The sequence below is a fragment of the Helicoverpa zea genome, chromosome 3, assembly GCF_022581195.2.
Source record: "Helicoverpa zea isolate HzStark_Cry1AcR chromosome 3, ilHelZeax1.1, whole genome shotgun sequence".
Classification (NCBI taxonomy): domain Eukaryota; kingdom Metazoa; phylum Arthropoda; class Insecta; order Lepidoptera; family Noctuidae; genus Helicoverpa; species Helicoverpa zea.
The window spans coordinates 4,060,342-4,077,892 of NC_061454.1; the positions used below are offsets into that span (position 1 = coordinate 4,060,342).

Consider the following 17,551-nt stretch of genomic DNA (forward strand, 5'->3'; position numbering starts at 1 on the left):
ATATGTTTAGAAAAATCGTACATTATCCTAAGTAGACTAAATAGTTGGCATCGCGATGTCTTTCATAACAAAAAGGGAGCGTGTGTTCAACGAACACGACCTATTCGATTTGCCGGCGAGGAACGAAGGAAAGCTGAAGGCCTATGCGTCATGCACGGACGCCAGGGCCTGGTCCCACTTCTGTTCGGATAAGAGCGAGCACCTGGTGGAGATAATAAAGAGGAACAACGAGACGGTCCGGCCGAAGTACTTCCCGACGGACGTGATCGTTGACACACTGATGGTAGCTAAGAATGCTGAGATAGCGCGCCTGAAGCACAAGATCGAAGAGTTCGAGCAAATGCTGGCTGCCTACGATCAACTCGAATTGTCGTGCGATCAGAAGTGTGAAATTGCGCATGCCGTGAGTACTAACCCGTATATACAAGCTGTTGATTTGCATCCGTGCCATATTCAAGGAGGTAATTATGCTAATGATTCTCGACCCAAATCAATAAAAAAATTGGTACGTATTTTTTTTTCTTAATTTTTTTTTTCGGAATTCCATAAATGTCATCTAGCCTTATTTAAACTTGGCGCGTATGTTACTGGCGTTAAAACCGTGCTGCACCCTCACACAAACTCAAACACAAAGCATACGCAACGATCACTCATAAATTTCATTCATAAAATTGGATTACTTCGGAAATACCACGACATTACAATGACAAAAAAAGCAGTACATATTAGTTATTTCCCATCTACTGTAATTCCAATCGATTATTTACGTATTGTATGTCCTCCTCCTGAGCTATGGCACAAATGCAAATCAACACCTTGTATAAGTTACTCTATGGTACTAACAAACTGTATTATCAGTCTTCCTATCATACACGTTTTAACAAAACTAATCAACTTTTGGAGTGACTTGGGAACCCATTTTTAAAGTGAAAAATCTAAAATCCTTACAGATAGTTTCATTATTTAAATGTGTTCAGGTACTTAAATTAAAACAATTCCCGGATAATATACCTACTTATGAATATTATTTTTAAATCATAAGAAATATAGAAAGATTTATTAAAAATTAAGGAAAAATAAATGAAACAATACAAATAAGTATTTTATTTTTGCTACGCTGACGCACGCATTTTTTCCCGTACCTATTGTTTGATGACACGAACGAGAAGATGTATGCAAATATATTGAATAGGTAATATAATATTAAATATTAAATTTTCTTTCAGCATGCAGCAATAAAAGCGGCCAATAAAGAGCTTGATGATCTGGTAAGAAGAGTTCTTTATTTGTCACTTTGTTCTTTGTTTATTTGTCAATTACCCGACTATGCCAGAGAACCGTTTATTATGTAATGTATGTCTTGCTGGGGAGTTTGTTCCACCACTTCTTCTTCCCAGCAAAAACACATAGAAAGTGGTGAAGGGCGGGCGTTTTGGGGGCTGTCTTTTGTAAATTTGACGTTCGAAAAGTGCTGATTTTCAGTCTACTTTGAATAAATGACTTTTGATTTTGATTTTTTAGGATTTTTCGATAGGTGCAATATAATTGCATCTGTGTGTAACAAAATATTTTTGCATTCTTATATTCCTGAATATGGTTTAAAAATAATGAAGACTGCAAAATGTTTTTTCATGGTAGTTTGAGCTTTCGCTGAAAATCACCGCTGCGAAACTATGTATCTCGCTTAGGGTTCCAGCATTATATGCTGAGCGAGGGTCAATCACTTTCATGTGATTGTGACTCATATATCTCTCCTCTCCCCTTCATGAATGGGGCTGTTTTACTCTACTTACTTTTGTATCTGTATGCGTCATGACCTTTGCGAACAATACTTAATGTGTTTTCTTTCTCCCTTTCTTTCTTTTCTGCTATTATAAATATTTAATAACTTTCCTGACTACTTTCAGTGCTTAGATTTGGACTTATCCGGTTTCACAGAGGTCAGTATAATAACAATGCTATTTACTATGATCTGATTAAATTATATACTTAATGAATTCATACATGGCTTCATTTCAGGGCATCGATTCAGAAGGCTTTGCGGTAATTATATTGAATTTATTTCCATTACTATAATATACCCAGGTACTCAAAATACTGACTGACATGATTTTTATATTGCAGACCGGCAAATCGAGAGGAGATGAGGCAACACCTAGAACATACGAGGTAACACCAAGAACAAACGAGGTATCACCAAAAACAATCGAAACGTTGGATATGTTGGTAAGAAACTTATTTGTTAATAGTAATACCTAATTTAAAAAACATGTATAATATTTTTACATATTTTTAAAAACAGCAGGAGTACTCTCTCAAGAAGGACACTAGAGGCGTTCAAAATGACTTACCGGGTACTCGCGATGTTGCTACCTGTAAGATTTTTTTAGCTCGTATTTCATTAATTATTAATGTATTACGAAGCATCGTCCTTTATTCATATCCATCATTTTATTTCACAGTTGCCAAAGATTCAAGAATTGATGAAATGCAAGATACCATAATTACAAAAGACGCAAAATTAAATGCTATGAAAAATACAATAGCTGTACGTAACCGTAACTTAATTTTTTTTAATTAGTCATATTTATTCGTTAAGACAGACAGTAAATATTTCAAACGGATCTTACAGGTCATGGAAAATGATGTTTGCGAACCTTATTGTATTTATGCTCACATATACACGGCACTGGAAAAAATATTTGGTATTCTTTGCCAAAATGATAAGTATAGGCAGTATTTGAAGTTGTTGGTATGTTGTATATCTCAATATAAATTCATTAGTGAAGCTTCATTACGTTAAACAGCATTAAAAATGTTAAACTTCTTTTTAGACGGCCGGTAAAGATACCCGTTGCATCGATGTAAAAGGAAAAATACTCTTTAAACTAAAGGTATTGGAAAAATTTTGCTGTGCATTAATAGCTCCCTGCACCCAAGACTTCGTTTCTCATTCACCTCCACGAGTTGCCGCCGAGGATTGTGCTTGTTATCGTGTCGATGTCATCCCGCGAACTGAACCTGCTTTTGCATTAACATCTTCAGAAGCCAAACAACCAAATTTTGATAACAAACGAGCACATCTCGTTGCTGACATTATAGAAAATGATGAAATGAAAGAAATTCTCAATAAAGAAGGTGTTAAACCAGATGAAGATGTCAATGAAGACGTTTTCGCTTTAGATAGTTACAACATTGAAACAGAGAACCTTAAACGTTTAAAAAGTCTACAAGAAAATTTTGATGATTTAATGACATGTTATGAAACATTAAAACATGAAAAAGAAAGTTTAGAAAAACGGTGTAACAAATATGAAGAATTGGAACACGAATTGGAAAGTCTAAAAACACAAATGAGAGAGTATAATTCATTATGGAACGAAAAAGAGCATTATCGTAAACGTTCTGCCGATCTTGACACTTTAAAAGAACAATACCTTATACTTACCGATGAAACTACCAACTTAGAAACTCAATTAAAAGCTGAATCAGAAATTAATAACATAAAATGTAAAGCATTAGAAGGTTTACGAAATGAAAATATAATTTTAGAGAAAAAAATAAACGAAGCATCAATTGCTTTTGAAAAAGAGAAAAATATTTTATTGTGCAAGTTAAAAGAAGCCGATTGCCGAGTTATGTGCCAAGGACAGCAAATTAAAAGTTTGACCACTCAAGTTGATAAATTACTTGAACATAACCATGAAAAGGTAAATTTTATCAAATGATACTTTGTTGTTAATGTTGTTTAAGCCATTTTTAACATATCAGGTTGTCGTTACGCATTTGATGACAATTGTTGTTTAATGGCTGACTAGCGAAATATTATGATTTCAGCTTCACCCTCGAGATTCAGAAACACGTTCATTGGTACTAATGGATGAAATTGAATCTTCAAAAGAACAAATTAAAAACTTAAAAGAAGCCCTATTTTGTAACGAAGAAGAAAAACAGGAACTACAAAAGCACTATCAAGATCAACTAGAAATAATAAATGTTCTCAAGTCAGAAATAGAAAATTGGAGAAGTAATGTTTCTTATAATAATACTATTGCTTGGTTTACATACGTCGTCAGCACAAAATATCTATACCTAAGCGAAAACTTAACATATTTTTTAATCATATTTTTTCTTTTATGCTTACTATAAATATTTTTTTTACTGTTGCTGCCGGGGAATCGGAAGTCGGCAGGAAGTATGGGGGAATTCAAATATCGTTCTGCCTCAATTGCCAACCTCACCTGCCCGTGCAGTAAGCAGCACGCCAAATAGGACGAGGCTCTGGCGACTGACGGGTGGCGGTATAACCACCACACAAAAATACCTGATCATTATCAGACAGGACTCTCTCTAAAAATATTCCACATTGCGCTCACCACCATGCTTTCTCAGCGCGGTACATAAGACAGTAGATACATAGGGGTCGTACAAACTAGTAGCACATAATGGTAGTCCATAATGAAGTGCATAAGGGAGTTCAATTTTTTTTCTTAGCCTTTATTGTCCTACTTCTGGGCAAAGGCCTCCCCATCACGTCTTCACACCTCTCGATCCTTAGAGTGCGCCCACCATCAAACGGCAATTCACATAACAAATAATAATAATAAGTACACCCAGGACTACTCCAACTACGTACTACGTACAACTAGGTCTAGCCGCATGTACCTACACCTAGCTGTAGCCGGTTAAACTTAGGTGTAGCCGCATTTCGGGCTTTAGCCGTAAAATATTTTATTTTTATTTTATTGGGTCAAAAAACAGTTACCTACCTACATGTTAAAATTTCAAAACTATTAGTAACAATATAAATAAGTAAACATATAATCCACACTATTGTCCACAAATATATAAGAAAAGCTTGAACCCTGCATCAAAAAACTCAAAAATCTGACTAAAATGACAGAAATAAGTTGGCCAATGGCAGTTAGAGGACCTCAAGTTTTTCGTGTAACAGGTGACCCAACAATATTTCAGGAGTCGGTCGAGGTTCCTCATGTTACATAGAGTGTAACCCTCTATTTATGTACATTTAATTAAGTAATCGTAACAATATATTTTCAGGCTCTTATGAGAGAACTGTGCAACACAAAGATGAATTAGAAAAGTACTCAGAGAGTTTGCGCCAAGATATTGATGACAAAATGACTGCGAATGATAACTTAATGAGCATTATTCATAATAAGTCGCAAGAAATCAATAAGTTAATGCAGGACATAGAAAAGAAAAAAGACGAAAATAAAGATTTGCTTAGACAACTTAACGAGTTACGAAACAGGTTTGATAGCAGTCTTTCGAACCTACAACAAGAAAAAATGCAAGCCCTACAATCTCTACAAGTAGCTAGACAAGAAAGTCAAGAATTATTAGAAAAAGTGAAAAATTACGATCAAGCCCTCCACATTGAAGCAGATGTAACAAAATCTCTAGAAATACAGTTACAAGAAAAAGAAGAATTACATAACTTATTAATGAATGCTATTGAGGAAAACAGAAATTTAAAAGCAGATTTGGCAAGCAGGGAAAACAATAACTCAATTTTACTTCAAGAAATCCAAAGATTACGTGATGTTAATGAATATGCTGTTGATAGCATAAATAATTTACAAGATGAGAAAAATAAATATAGGATGTCTTTGGATTTCACTCAAAAAGAAAGTACTGAACTGAAAGATAAAATCATGCATTACGAAAACTTAATGCTTAAATTACATAATTTACAAGAATCGCATGAAAAACTTATTGAGGAAAAATCACGTCTTGAAGGTGCTTTTCTTGAAAAATCATATGAACTTGAAAACGCAATACACACCATTCAATTAACCAAAAGGGAAAGTGCTGAATTAATTGATAGGCTGCAGCAAGCTGAAGGTTCAAAAGATAACGAATTATCTAGAATCAGCGAAGCCTATCAAAAGTTATCTAGTGAAAAATATGCCGTTCAAAAAGATCTCATAGAGAAAAGAAGAGATATGGACAACTTGGTACAAACACTAAACAATATGAAAGCCGATAATCAACAGTTAATACAAAAATGCAATCAATTTGAAGACATAGAGCAAGAGTTAACAGAAATGAAGAAAAAATATGCTGAATTGATGTATGACTTTGAAAACAAAACTGAGGAAATTAATCATCTGTATAATACCTTAGAGAATAAAATTGAAGAAAATAGGGAACTAACCGAACAAATCAAAACTTTGGAGATAAATCAAGTTATGGCCTTAGAAGACGAAAAAATTATGACTGAAGCTAAACTCAACATAATGAAAAAGGAAAGTGCTGAATTGCTCGAAAAAATTAAACAATATCAAAATTTGGAAACAGAATTTGAGAAATTAAAAGCAGCACATGATCAAATGAAAATTGATAAAGAAAATCTACAAATTGAACTTAATACACAAATGGCTGATTTGAAAAGAATGGAGCAAGAAAATTCAGAATTGCACAGCCACAGCCAAAATTTATTATCACATAGCGAGGATCTAGAACATGCTCTAATAGGAGCAAGAACTGAGGTGAGCTATTTTTAACACGAATTACCTTTCGATAAAATAATAAGTACAAGTAGTAATAGTAAGTACAAGTAATACTATGGTAAGAAACGATTCTGTTATATGCGCCTTAAAGTTTATTTTATTTTTGACAGCTTATAAAAAAAGGCAGCAGTTCTCCGGTATCGCACAAAGAAATTATTGGAGAAATTGAAATCTTGCGGCAAGAAAAACTCCTTAACCAAAAGAAGATGAGAGAACTTCTCGACAAACTAGAAGAATCGGTATTATGATCCTGTTCTATTGATATAAACTCACACTCATGAATCTGCTTGTCGTCGTAGGCATTTTGGAACTTTTTACTGGGGATAGACATAATTAATGTAACACTTCCACGTCTAAAGGCGCCTTCAAATTTGCCCCTAAATGCCGCGCTAGGTCTGAGAATGGTTACTTTTTGTATATTTTACATATTCAGTTTCACGATTTTGAGCTAAAAACAAAAAAGAAGCCTAGGAAAACGTTGCCATTATTTTCTACCTGTAATTCAAGTCTGAATGATTACAGTGACTGCTACAATCTCGCTGTTTTTTATCTGTTTGATTTTACAAAGCAGTGCGACCTCAGCGCTGCAGACGCGCTGCCTCCGTACTCAGTCCAGTTGATCTCGAGTAACAAAGGCAAAAATGTTTTAACGTCATTTTCAGGAAAATATTATATCCAGTTTAAGTGAGGATGTTTGTGCTCGAGATGATAAAATAGCAACTTTACAAAATCACATCAATGAACTGGAAGAAGAAGTAAGACGACTTCACGGTAATTTAGCTGAAGTTATTAATACTGGTGAAGAAATCAAGGACTTTGGTCTTCGGAACATCAATTCCATTAGAAATATGGAAGCTCATCGTAAGTCATAAGCTAGCTCGCTTAATTTCCGTTTTTGCTAGTAAGTCTTATTAAGTCAGTATCTTTGTTCGGTTTTAGACTCGAAAGCAACCCATAACATGAAGATGGAGATAGCAAAACTCCAGCAAGAAAACTCCATGCTATCTGAACAATTATCCGTAACAAAAGTACAGTCTGAAGAGTCATCGCGAGATATGTTCAAATATGTATCACAAATAAAACATTTACAAAATGAAAGAGAGATAATTGTGACTGATATAAAACAGCTTGAGCTCAAGAGTGTCGGTGATAGCGTCTTAGCACCAAATAATTGCGAAATTGAAGAAATATTATCATCACTAGACAGGATCAGAAAATCTTTTGATGCAAGAACAAATAAGAGTTCTACGTTAGAACGAACACTATTAAAAGTACAAACGTCTTCACAACTACTCTTAAGCAAAGCCGATGAGGCTAAGAAAATTGTGGAGAGGGAAAAGCAGAAAATTATTTTTGAGAAAGAAGAAGCAATCAGAGACCGGCAAAATATGGAGACGCAACTTTTCGACCTAAGGGCTATGCTTGAAAAACAAGTTGCCGATGATAAGGCTATAATTGTAGATTTAGAAGCTACAATAGCAAATCAGACATTGATTACCGATAGATTAAAAAAATCAACACAAGACTATATTGCTAAATTAAAAGATGAACTCCAGACCCTCAAAAATCTTTACCAGGACTCTGTTGAGAAGATAAGCGAATTGCAGGAGAAGTTGCACAGTGTGACTGAAGATAAAAGGAAGTTAAACGATATGATGGAAGAAATAAAAACGGATTTAGGGAACAAATCTAATGAAGTATCAGAATTGCAAAAGCAATTAGAAGTCTTACAGAAAAAAACTTATCGCAACATGGAAACTCAGATACAAAGAAAGGATCTATATCAAAATGTGGGATGTCAAACGGACACTTTGGAACCCAATATTTTCTACGGGTCAGACATAAACGCATCGAAGGATATTCCAAAAACAAAAGATTTTGACTTTGTTGATAGCATAGACATGATGGAACTTAATAAACCACCTCTTGATAAAAGGCATACCCAGTTAGAAATGAAATTGGGAAGCCCACTCTTAAACGAAGTCAATATACTTTCTGCAGCTGTGGATCAGCCAACTTTCGAAGCCCTTAAAAACAGCTATATAGATTACAAAATGAAAAGATTAAGTCCAGGAAGATTTGAACAATATTCGATAACTTGTTTCACAGATAAAGAAAAAAATGAAAATAAAGCAACCACAAACACGGTTGAACGAGCAACTAAAAAAACTCAAAAATCAGCAAAGCGTACTGAAAATGCAAACACTCAGAGTAATAACTTAATCGATATTTACAATAGACGGTCTATGCAAACTAATTCTTCAAAAGCCATTGATGAGTCTGACAATATTGTCAGTAGTAAGATGGTATCACAAAGTCAAGGAAAATCTACTGGATATCCAACGAGGGAAAGTTATGAAACTGACAGTAATTTAGTTAGTAAATACAAAGATAGTAAAACTTATGTTGAATCAACCTCAGATAAATCGACAGACAAGGATTTATTTGTTATTTACAAAGATAGTGAAAGCAGTTATAACAACAATAATAATAATAAGAAAGAAACCAAAGGGACATGGTCGGGCAAAGGGCATTCCGAGATAGTAGTCGAGGCGGTAACAGTTCATCCTACGAAGAAAGGCATAGCTGGTGATCATCCTAAGAATTATGGGAAAGAAACATTCATTTTTCAGGAAAATGATGAAAATGGTGAAGATGACAGCGTAAAGCATAAATTGAAAATTAAGTTGCCAAGGGTTGAGACAGAAAGTCCTTCTTTAATAACTGCCTCCGATATTGATAAAAAGTCATTAGATTCATATACACTAGCAATTGACTCATCCCAGAAACGACTTTCTGATTCAGATACTAAAATTAACGAAAACTTAGACAGTAAAAAAATAAAGCAAGACACTCCTTCAATGCCAACGATATCTAATGAAGACAACTTGGGATCATATAACTCTTTAGGAGTAGGTTCTGATGAGGATGTCGTCAGACCTATGAAGTCAAAAGCTTTAGAAACAGACAGCGGTACGTCAAAACACAAAAATTCAAAACTTGCTAGAAAAAAGGTTACAGTTACTCCTCATTTTGACAGTGAATCTCATCATAAGCTTTCGAGAGTTGGGGCCGACGTTCTTTTACTCAAAGCCGAAAAAGAGAAAAAATATCCTAAAGTCGGCAATTTCGGATTAGAATATATTATGGATACCATGCAAGCTGAGGTCGACCCCGAAGGAAAATATTATGCTGGTAAAGAAGCACGGAAAACAAGAAGTGATGAGAGATTTAATTTGGTAAAAATACGTGAAAAAACTGATTCCAGTCCATCAAGACTTAGTGAATTTAAAATATCGTCTACTGAATATAAAACTATGTCGACTAATAGTAAATCTAGTCAGCCTAAATCTTTTGTCGAACGTAGTATTATGGCTAAATTAGATATTAATGAGGATTATGAAGTTAAGATCAGTTCGCTTACAAAAGCTCTCGAAAATATAGAAAAGGATTATAAGAAAAAAATAGAAGCCATTAAAATGCAATATGATAGCAACATAAAAAGTATAATTAATGAACATAATCAAGGGGTACAAAGCATACAAAGTTTACATGAAGAAACATTACAAGACATAATTAAATTACATGAGAATGAAGTAGAAAACTTAAGATCAATGAGTATTGAAGCTATGAGAAAGGCGGATAAATTAGAAAAAGAGAATAGAGCTTTAAAGACAAAAGTTCAAGATTGTGGGACTACATATTCTTTAGACGAGGTAAAAGAGTTTTTTATTTTTTTTTTATTATATATTTCTAAGTAACTACTACATAATACTCCAAGACAGCTCAATTAAAATAGGCATCGTACCTTGCATTAATTCAATCATTACAATCATACCAGTATGCGTTCTGGCAATGAATGCAAAGGCGACCCTTTTTCGAGCTATCTTCTAATGTACACGAGGCTTTTACCATACTTATTAATTTACCTATTTCATCCAGACTTGCCTATAAAATAAGACTTCGAAACAGTAAACATTTTATATTTGAAGGAACCAGTAAAAATCACGCCTGTCGAAACCAAAAAGCGTAAGAGGAGCCGTGATACGAGGTTGTTGACAAAGACGACGGTGGAAGCATTTAACGTGAAGCCAAAAACGCGTTCCAACGGACCTTGCACGTGTTCTTTAGATGTCAACGTATCCGACACAATACGCAACATATTCGAACAGGTTGATGTTGAACAGAGGAAAATGGCTGAGCACACTTATTTGAAATACATTGCCAACAAGATACTGAATGGCAGTTTAGATGTAAGACTAATCTTGATATTTGATGCGTTTTGGCAATTTTTGTATATCACTGAATTTTACCTTCAACGGTCATACCGTTCATTATATTGTAAAGTCGATTGCCAAATTCTATTTACCTATTTCTCATGTTTATAATTTATGTAGCAGTTTATTAATTTGAATTTTAGGATGGTTTCAAGTCCGATGGCCTTCAAACTTTGGACGCTCAAGAGTTATCGTTCCTTCACCTAAAAGTATGTCGTACCTGGAAAACTAAATTGTCTAAGGAGGAAGCTCTACAAAAAAGGATAGACTCTTTGGAAAACGAACTAATGAGTAAGCAACGGAATGCACAACAACACAGTAAGTTGGATATTTATTTTTATTTCCTCTTATTGTTTATAAGCTTATCGCAAATCAACGCTATTATTCGAAACTAATTTAATGTAGGTATGTGACACACAATTTGATTTTTTCCTGTTAGTTGGACTGTTGGTTTTCCTGTTTTCTGGTTTATTTTGGCTTTCAAAAATGTACCCAGGCACTACTAGTTACAGTTTTAAGTAAGGGATTAGTTCAGATAGTATCCACTCTCAAATTTTAAAATATGATGGTTTAGTAACGACATGATATCGAGAACAGTATGGGTAAACATAAGCGAAATCCCGGTTTTTCTATTGCTAGACGTAGTATGAGACACGGTATTAACTGAAAATTGTGATTCGGGCGCTGAACATCACTAAAATATTGACATTGACCAGCCCATATCGGGTGTCGTACCTAATCACATTAAATTAAATACGTTAATATAATGTTGATTAGCACAAAGAAAAAAATAAAATAAAAAAATAAATTATTTTTTAAACAAAGTAAATAAAATAAAAATGTGCGAGAATTAGGAAACCAGAGTCAGTAATTACAAACAACTGAAATTCTCCCTTGAAAACTGAGAGCTATCAACTGGTCAAAACATTCAATACTCCTAACTTTATCTTTGCTTTACACATAATGTTATAAATTATGGCAACGTTAAATGACTTCTGTGCTCCTGTCCTCAACAGTAGCGGAGCTAGATCGCAAAGTTGCTGAGGAACGTCGCCGTTTGCAAGAGGTCCGCGAGGCGGTTTGCCGCACCAGCCCCGTAGTGTCAAGGTGTTGCAGCCCCGATACGGCCCACCACTACCGGCCCCCACTGACCTCGCCTGCTACTGTTGAGAAAGACCCCCCGTATGTAATCACTTGCCTTTTAATTAAAGGCCGGCAATACACGGACCGCTTGAAGCAGTCAGGGGCGACAGCTTCAAGCTGTCGACTGCTCAGTGAATTGCAGAGTTCTATGAACGCACATACACGAACCACTCGAGCTGTTGCAACTGATTTCGATGAGTGTATTGCCGGCATAATTGCCATCACTGGACCCCTCCGACTTCATCACAAAAGTAACCTCTTTTCTAGCGGTATCGTTCTTCACATTTTTAGTGCTATGATTGGCTAACAGATGATTTTTATAACATTCAAGCACCACAAAACCAAGAATAACTGCGATCAAGTCGCTATATTAGTCACAATCATCTTAATTATATGGTTCACCGGTACTAGTATTCAACATAGAACCTTGACACCTCAAATACTATGTTAATGATGATGATGATGATGACACTTGTGCCTATCGAAAATCTAATAATTTCAGTCCTGGTTGCAATCCTCATGCCGTGGCGATTGAGGTTGGCGGTCGGCGGTCTGCAGGTGACCTGGTCCCAGAAGCGCCTGCAATAGGCATTCGTGTCCGCCGCAATAGACTTGAAAGCAACAGGGTAAGAGCGATCTCCATTTTCCTACTATTCAAAAAAAAATTTTTGTCGTTATATTTAGATACACTCAATTCTTTGTGGTCCTGGTGGTGTAGTTGTTGTCTACACCTAACAAAGAATGTGTAGCACGTTTAATTTCTTTCCTAGGCGGTCCTTGCAAGATTGGATGTTGAAGAACGTAAGGAGAAGAGAATCTACAATGACGAACCCCCGACTCGGCTGCGTCGGTCGCACGACCGGCCGACGCTTCGGTCGACTAAAAAATAAAGCGTAACGCGTAAACGGGATTAGGCATTCTGCATCCTGCTTTTGCCAGCAGAATGTCGAATTCTGATCAAACACCAGGACTTGACAACAGATTTTTCCTTCGGAAGGATCCGTCGCGATTTATTGAAAAGACACTGGAACATTGGATAACGACGAAACTTCATAATCGGATGGTTCTATTGAACAACGAAATTTGTGTTTTACATACACGGCGTCGGTGTGCTGCTGTGAATGTTTTGTAACTAAATTTGTAAAAGATATTTAACTCAGTTTTTATATATTTTTATTTATTTTATAACATATTTATTTCAAATTACACAGGGAGATGGTACATTTTTTTGAAATAAAATGTAAATTAAATGTTATTTTATTCTATTACATTTTCTCCAAGCCTCGAACGTTTTACAGAAGTTTTAAAAAAATACATCGTTTTGTGTCCAATGAGGCATTATTATATTTAGTGGGCAGGATTGGTTCGTCCTGTTTATTTTCCTTAAATACTATAAATAATAATGATTTTAACATAACTTGTCCTCGTTAGCAACTTTAATTACATTGATTATTATACACAGGATTTGAGAAATTAATTGACGGGTCTTGGTATAAAGGATTTTGTGAAACATCATACCCAGCGGCTAGCGCTTCATCCTCGAATTTCTTGAATTCTCTTTTGTCATGTAAATCTACCAGAATCTTCCAGATAATTACTGTTAGTATACCAATCAAGAGAACCAATCCTATCGCTGATCCAACAGCAACTGCAAAAAAATAAATTCAATAAGTCTTTCAAAATACAGGATCATACAAAGCTTCATTATTTATTTGATCAACATAAATTTTCATATTATTGGCTATTGTGGATCGAGAAGTGTGGAAGCAAGATGGGGAGGCCTTTGCCCAGCAGTGGGACATTGTGGGCTAAAAATAATAATAATATTAGCTATTGTAGAGAGTTTCAACTACGGTTAATAATACAATAACCGAAATTGTCAAGGCTCCGCGATTGTTACGAAAGATTTCCTCATAAAATAGACGAAAAAGAGGATAAGAATTATACCAGTTTCCACAGCCTGCCCGGGGGAAGGGCCTTCTAATTTTTTACGAAAGAAACGATATATCTTACCCCAGATATCTGCTTCAGGTGGGATTTCTGTTTCCTTTTGAATCGTAATCTTTAAATCATGATTATCGTATTCGTACCTAAATACCATGTAACTGCCATTATTACTGTCTAGTTCTTTCCTACACCACTTGGCAATTGACATTTTGGGTCCACTTATATCAGCTTTGCTCATAAAGGCAACACTTATATGGCTTGTATCATTATTTTTTTTGTCACAATATGCCTTGTCATTCATGTGCATGAAGTTGCAATAAGCATAGTCTTCAAGCTCTTTGCATCTTCCTTCAGCACAGGCTTCACAGCTGTCACAGAATGCTCCAGAATACGTTTCATTCTTTCCCTCCACTTCTTTACAAATACAGGCTCCACATTTACATTCGCCTCTACCGGAACAAATCTAAAAAAATGATAAAAAACATCTGTCTGATTTGTTAAGGTAAGCGCGTTATTATAGGTGATATCTGACGTTATAAGTCTTGTTGATTTTAATGAGCATTAATATGAAGAGCTCCTTAGCCACGTTCCACCATCTCTCTTTCTTTCTGTAGCATAACAAGAACATAGAGTACATACCTCTTTGGAATAGGGCGCAATACAGACATCTGTTTTCTCGTAGCAGCTGCAGTCTATCCCTGACCAGTAGGAGTTACAATGGCATCGTCCCCGAGTGCAGCGTCCATTGCCGGAGCACTGCCTTGGGCATGAAGTATCGTCAAATTCACAAAAGTCGCCAGAGTATCCTGTCTGACAATTTGTGCAAATACCGCAGCTACAGAAAAAAAATTGTAACATTAAGTTTTCACGACAATTTATATAGTTTGTTATATGATGATGGTAAATTAATTATGGTATGGGATGTTTTCAACTGAATTTGAGCTTGTAGAAAACCTTAAATAAAAAATCATCTACTATGATGCGAAGCGTCGGAAGTCAACTTTCAACGATGATGCACAAGATGATGAATGGTTATAATGAAGAAAAAAATAAGAACTATCATGCCCACAACTTTTATTTCTAAGGAGGGTCCGGACTTCTGTCTATTTGAGGGTGACTTGTGTACGTAACTTAAGATACGTATGATTTTACCTGCAATGTCCTCTGCCGCTGCAGGGTTTAGCATCACTTTTGTTCAATTTACATTTCTCCTTGTCCGTCTGATCTGTGGATGTACCGTTGCATCGACAATTTGCACCGTGGCTGAAAATATAGACGTGCATAATAGCTTTATACCACTAATCATTTTTACCATACTTCTATGTAGTCTATAAACTATACGATACGAAGTCTTAATTCTTCTAATTTCTTGCTTCTAATTTTAGTAAGATTTTTACAGGACTTTTAAAATTTTACTGCAAGTATTATTGTAGTTAGAATATATTACATTTATTATATAGTTACCTTCCCGGAAAACATTTGCAAATACCACATTGTATGAAACCCGCATTGTTACATTCGCTAGCTTTTGTACCAGTTTTAATCCTTTCGCAATCACATTGGCAGTCCACATCCAAATTAATTGTTAGGCGATCAGGCAGCCCGTAAGGATTAATTACCACTTGCTGCTTTTGGTTGGGGTCGTCTGGACATGATTTAACTTTCACGGTCCCATTAATAGTAAGACTTTCTTTATGTCCTACTTCACAGAATCTCGTTGGCTTTGAAGCGCAATCCTGGTCTATTTTAACCTCTATATTGGACGGCGCTTCGAATTTCATTAGAATGCTGTTTGCAAGCTCCTGAAAACAAAATTGTTGTAATCACCCCTATCGAAATGGTTATTTATCGTATATTTTTAATGAACATTTCTTACCTCGTAAGCTTCTTTGATAATTTTTAAAACATTAGTGGCCTTCAATTCAGCAAATCTAGCTCCATAAATCTCTTTAGCCAAAGCCTTGTACGCAGTTTCCGATAATTTCTGCACAAGGAAAAAATAAAAAAACGGGTCAAACGAAAGAAAAATCATAGTAAGTAATCTTATTTTATCAGGCAATAACAAATCTTACAAAAGTTTTGTTGTTGTTTGTTATAGCAAATATCAATCTAAAATTTTCATCTCTTGCTACTTTATTGATCTGGCTAACGGATGGGTAGTCGAATTCCAACGCTTTGCTATATTCGTTATCTTCCAAATGGCATTGCATATCGTTAGGTTTGATGGCGCCAACAATTTTGCCATCTCCCGCACTGTGGTAGGTGGAATCAGTACATAATATTATGATACGCCTGGCACCCTTCCTCCATCCTATTTCTTTCTCACATTTCATGGCTTGCATCAGGCCATCCAAACTAGCTTCTGGGTCATCAAAATTGGAACCAGTTTTTATTTCATTTACTTTTGACGTGAAGATTGTCATATTTTCCGTTAGTGATACAAGATTTCTGAAGGCATGACTGTTGTGCCTAAAATGTTCAAAATTTAGCATTAATAATTGCGAAATTAGTTTTTAAGCTTGTAGAGGGAATTTATTACCTACATTACTTTACTCTGAAAAACTCGTTGAAAGATATACTACGTCGTTTAATTGCTTATAAACTTACTTGTTGGGGTCGTAATACGGAAAAGCAGGCTTCTCGACAAAGCTACCGATGCCTAGCTTAACGTTGTTAGTATATCGCGATAGTTCTGTATGAATCAAAAGTGCCTGATCCTTCAGTTCCTTTATTCTTTCCTTCATAGTATCAGATGTATCCATAAGGTAGTAGACATCTAGAGGATAGTCCTTAGCTGGTTTGAAAGTCATATCGAATTGCATCGTAACTCCGGGACGCACTTTCATTTTGATTTCTTGGGGCCTAAACTGGACAGTAGAGCCATTTCTCACTTCTCCGAAATAGTCGTTCTGTGTTGTGTTCTTCCATGGTTTTGGACTATACAACTGGTCTTTGCACCATGATGGATTTGATTTGATGTAGCTTGAGGAGCGACATCGGCGATCTTCGAACGGATACTGAAACAAAAATGTTAGTTCTCCAAAATTGTACAGAAAGTTATGTTCTGCTATGAATGAGTATATTTTATTAAACGATTACTGATTCTCTGACTAAATTTCAATTGTTATAATGATAAAAAGGGCTACGTATCCAGCATACAGACAAAACCAATATGTCTGCTCACCTGATTACACCAAACGCAGCCATCATTCTCGTTCGCAAAACTAATGCATTCACCGCACGTGCCGAAGTTACAGTCGTCTCCTTCAGAAATTACACTCACAATACAAAAAATGAACCAAACAAGGTAAGACATTTCTGTCTTTAAATAGTTCATGGTGAATTTTGGTCCGAAGACCTAATAAAATAATAATGTGAACTTAATAGACGACAAATAATACAATACTAACACACTGGCACAGTAGGTCTAAAATTGACAACAAATTGTTGATGGGATAAGGGAAAACGGAATGGAGGAAAAATAATAGTAAAGCGATATGCAGACTGGTTGCTATTTCTGGAGCGCTTTTAATGTCGCTACACATGTAAAGATTCTCTGTATATTTTTTTTTTTTCAAATCGTTCCCTTACAGCATGTACAGGTTAATCGTATAGAGAGAGATTTTAAAAAGCTCAATTATTTTACAA

The 17,551-nt window shown here is 35.4% G+C and overlaps 2 protein-coding genes across 2 annotated transcripts; one reads left to right on the forward strand and one right to left on the reverse strand.

Annotated features, from left to right (window-relative positions):
* The first annotated feature begins 33 nt into the window (after positions 1–33).
* LOC124646196 (myosin-2 heavy chain-like) lies at positions 34–13,003 on the forward strand. The gene is made up of 19 exons (XM_047186291.1): positions 34–403; positions 1,227–1,268; positions 1,908–1,940; positions 2,020–2,043; positions 2,125–2,226; positions 2,303–2,375; positions 2,463–2,548; positions 2,633–2,752; positions 2,835–3,710; positions 3,838–4,027; positions 5,062–6,515; positions 6,647–6,775; positions 7,199–7,397; positions 7,476–10,252; positions 10,529–10,789; positions 10,957–11,131; positions 11,830–11,995; positions 12,459–12,582; positions 12,727–13,003. The coding sequence occupies exons 1-19, from the start codon at positions 56–58 to the stop codon at positions 12,844–12,846; spliced, it is 7,299 nt and encodes a 2,432-aa protein (XP_047042247.1). The 5' UTR covers positions 34–55; the 3' UTR covers positions 12,847–13,003.
* Positions 13,004–13,197: 194 nt separating this feature from the next.
* On the reverse strand, positions 13,198–17,343 carry LOC124646195 (integrin beta-PS-like). Its single transcript, XM_047186290.1, has 9 exons — positions 17,088–17,343; positions 16,511–16,920; positions 15,976–16,372; positions 15,780–15,887; positions 15,368–15,705; positions 15,056–15,166; positions 14,543–14,738; positions 13,970–14,366; positions 13,198–13,604 (listed from the first exon to the last, which is right to left on the reverse strand). The coding sequence occupies exons 1-9, from the start codon at positions 17,238–17,240 to the stop codon at positions 13,393–13,395; spliced, it is 2,322 nt and encodes a 773-aa protein (XP_047042246.1). The 5' UTR covers positions 17,241–17,343; the 3' UTR covers positions 13,198–13,392.
* Positions 17,344–17,551: the final 208 nt, after the last annotated feature.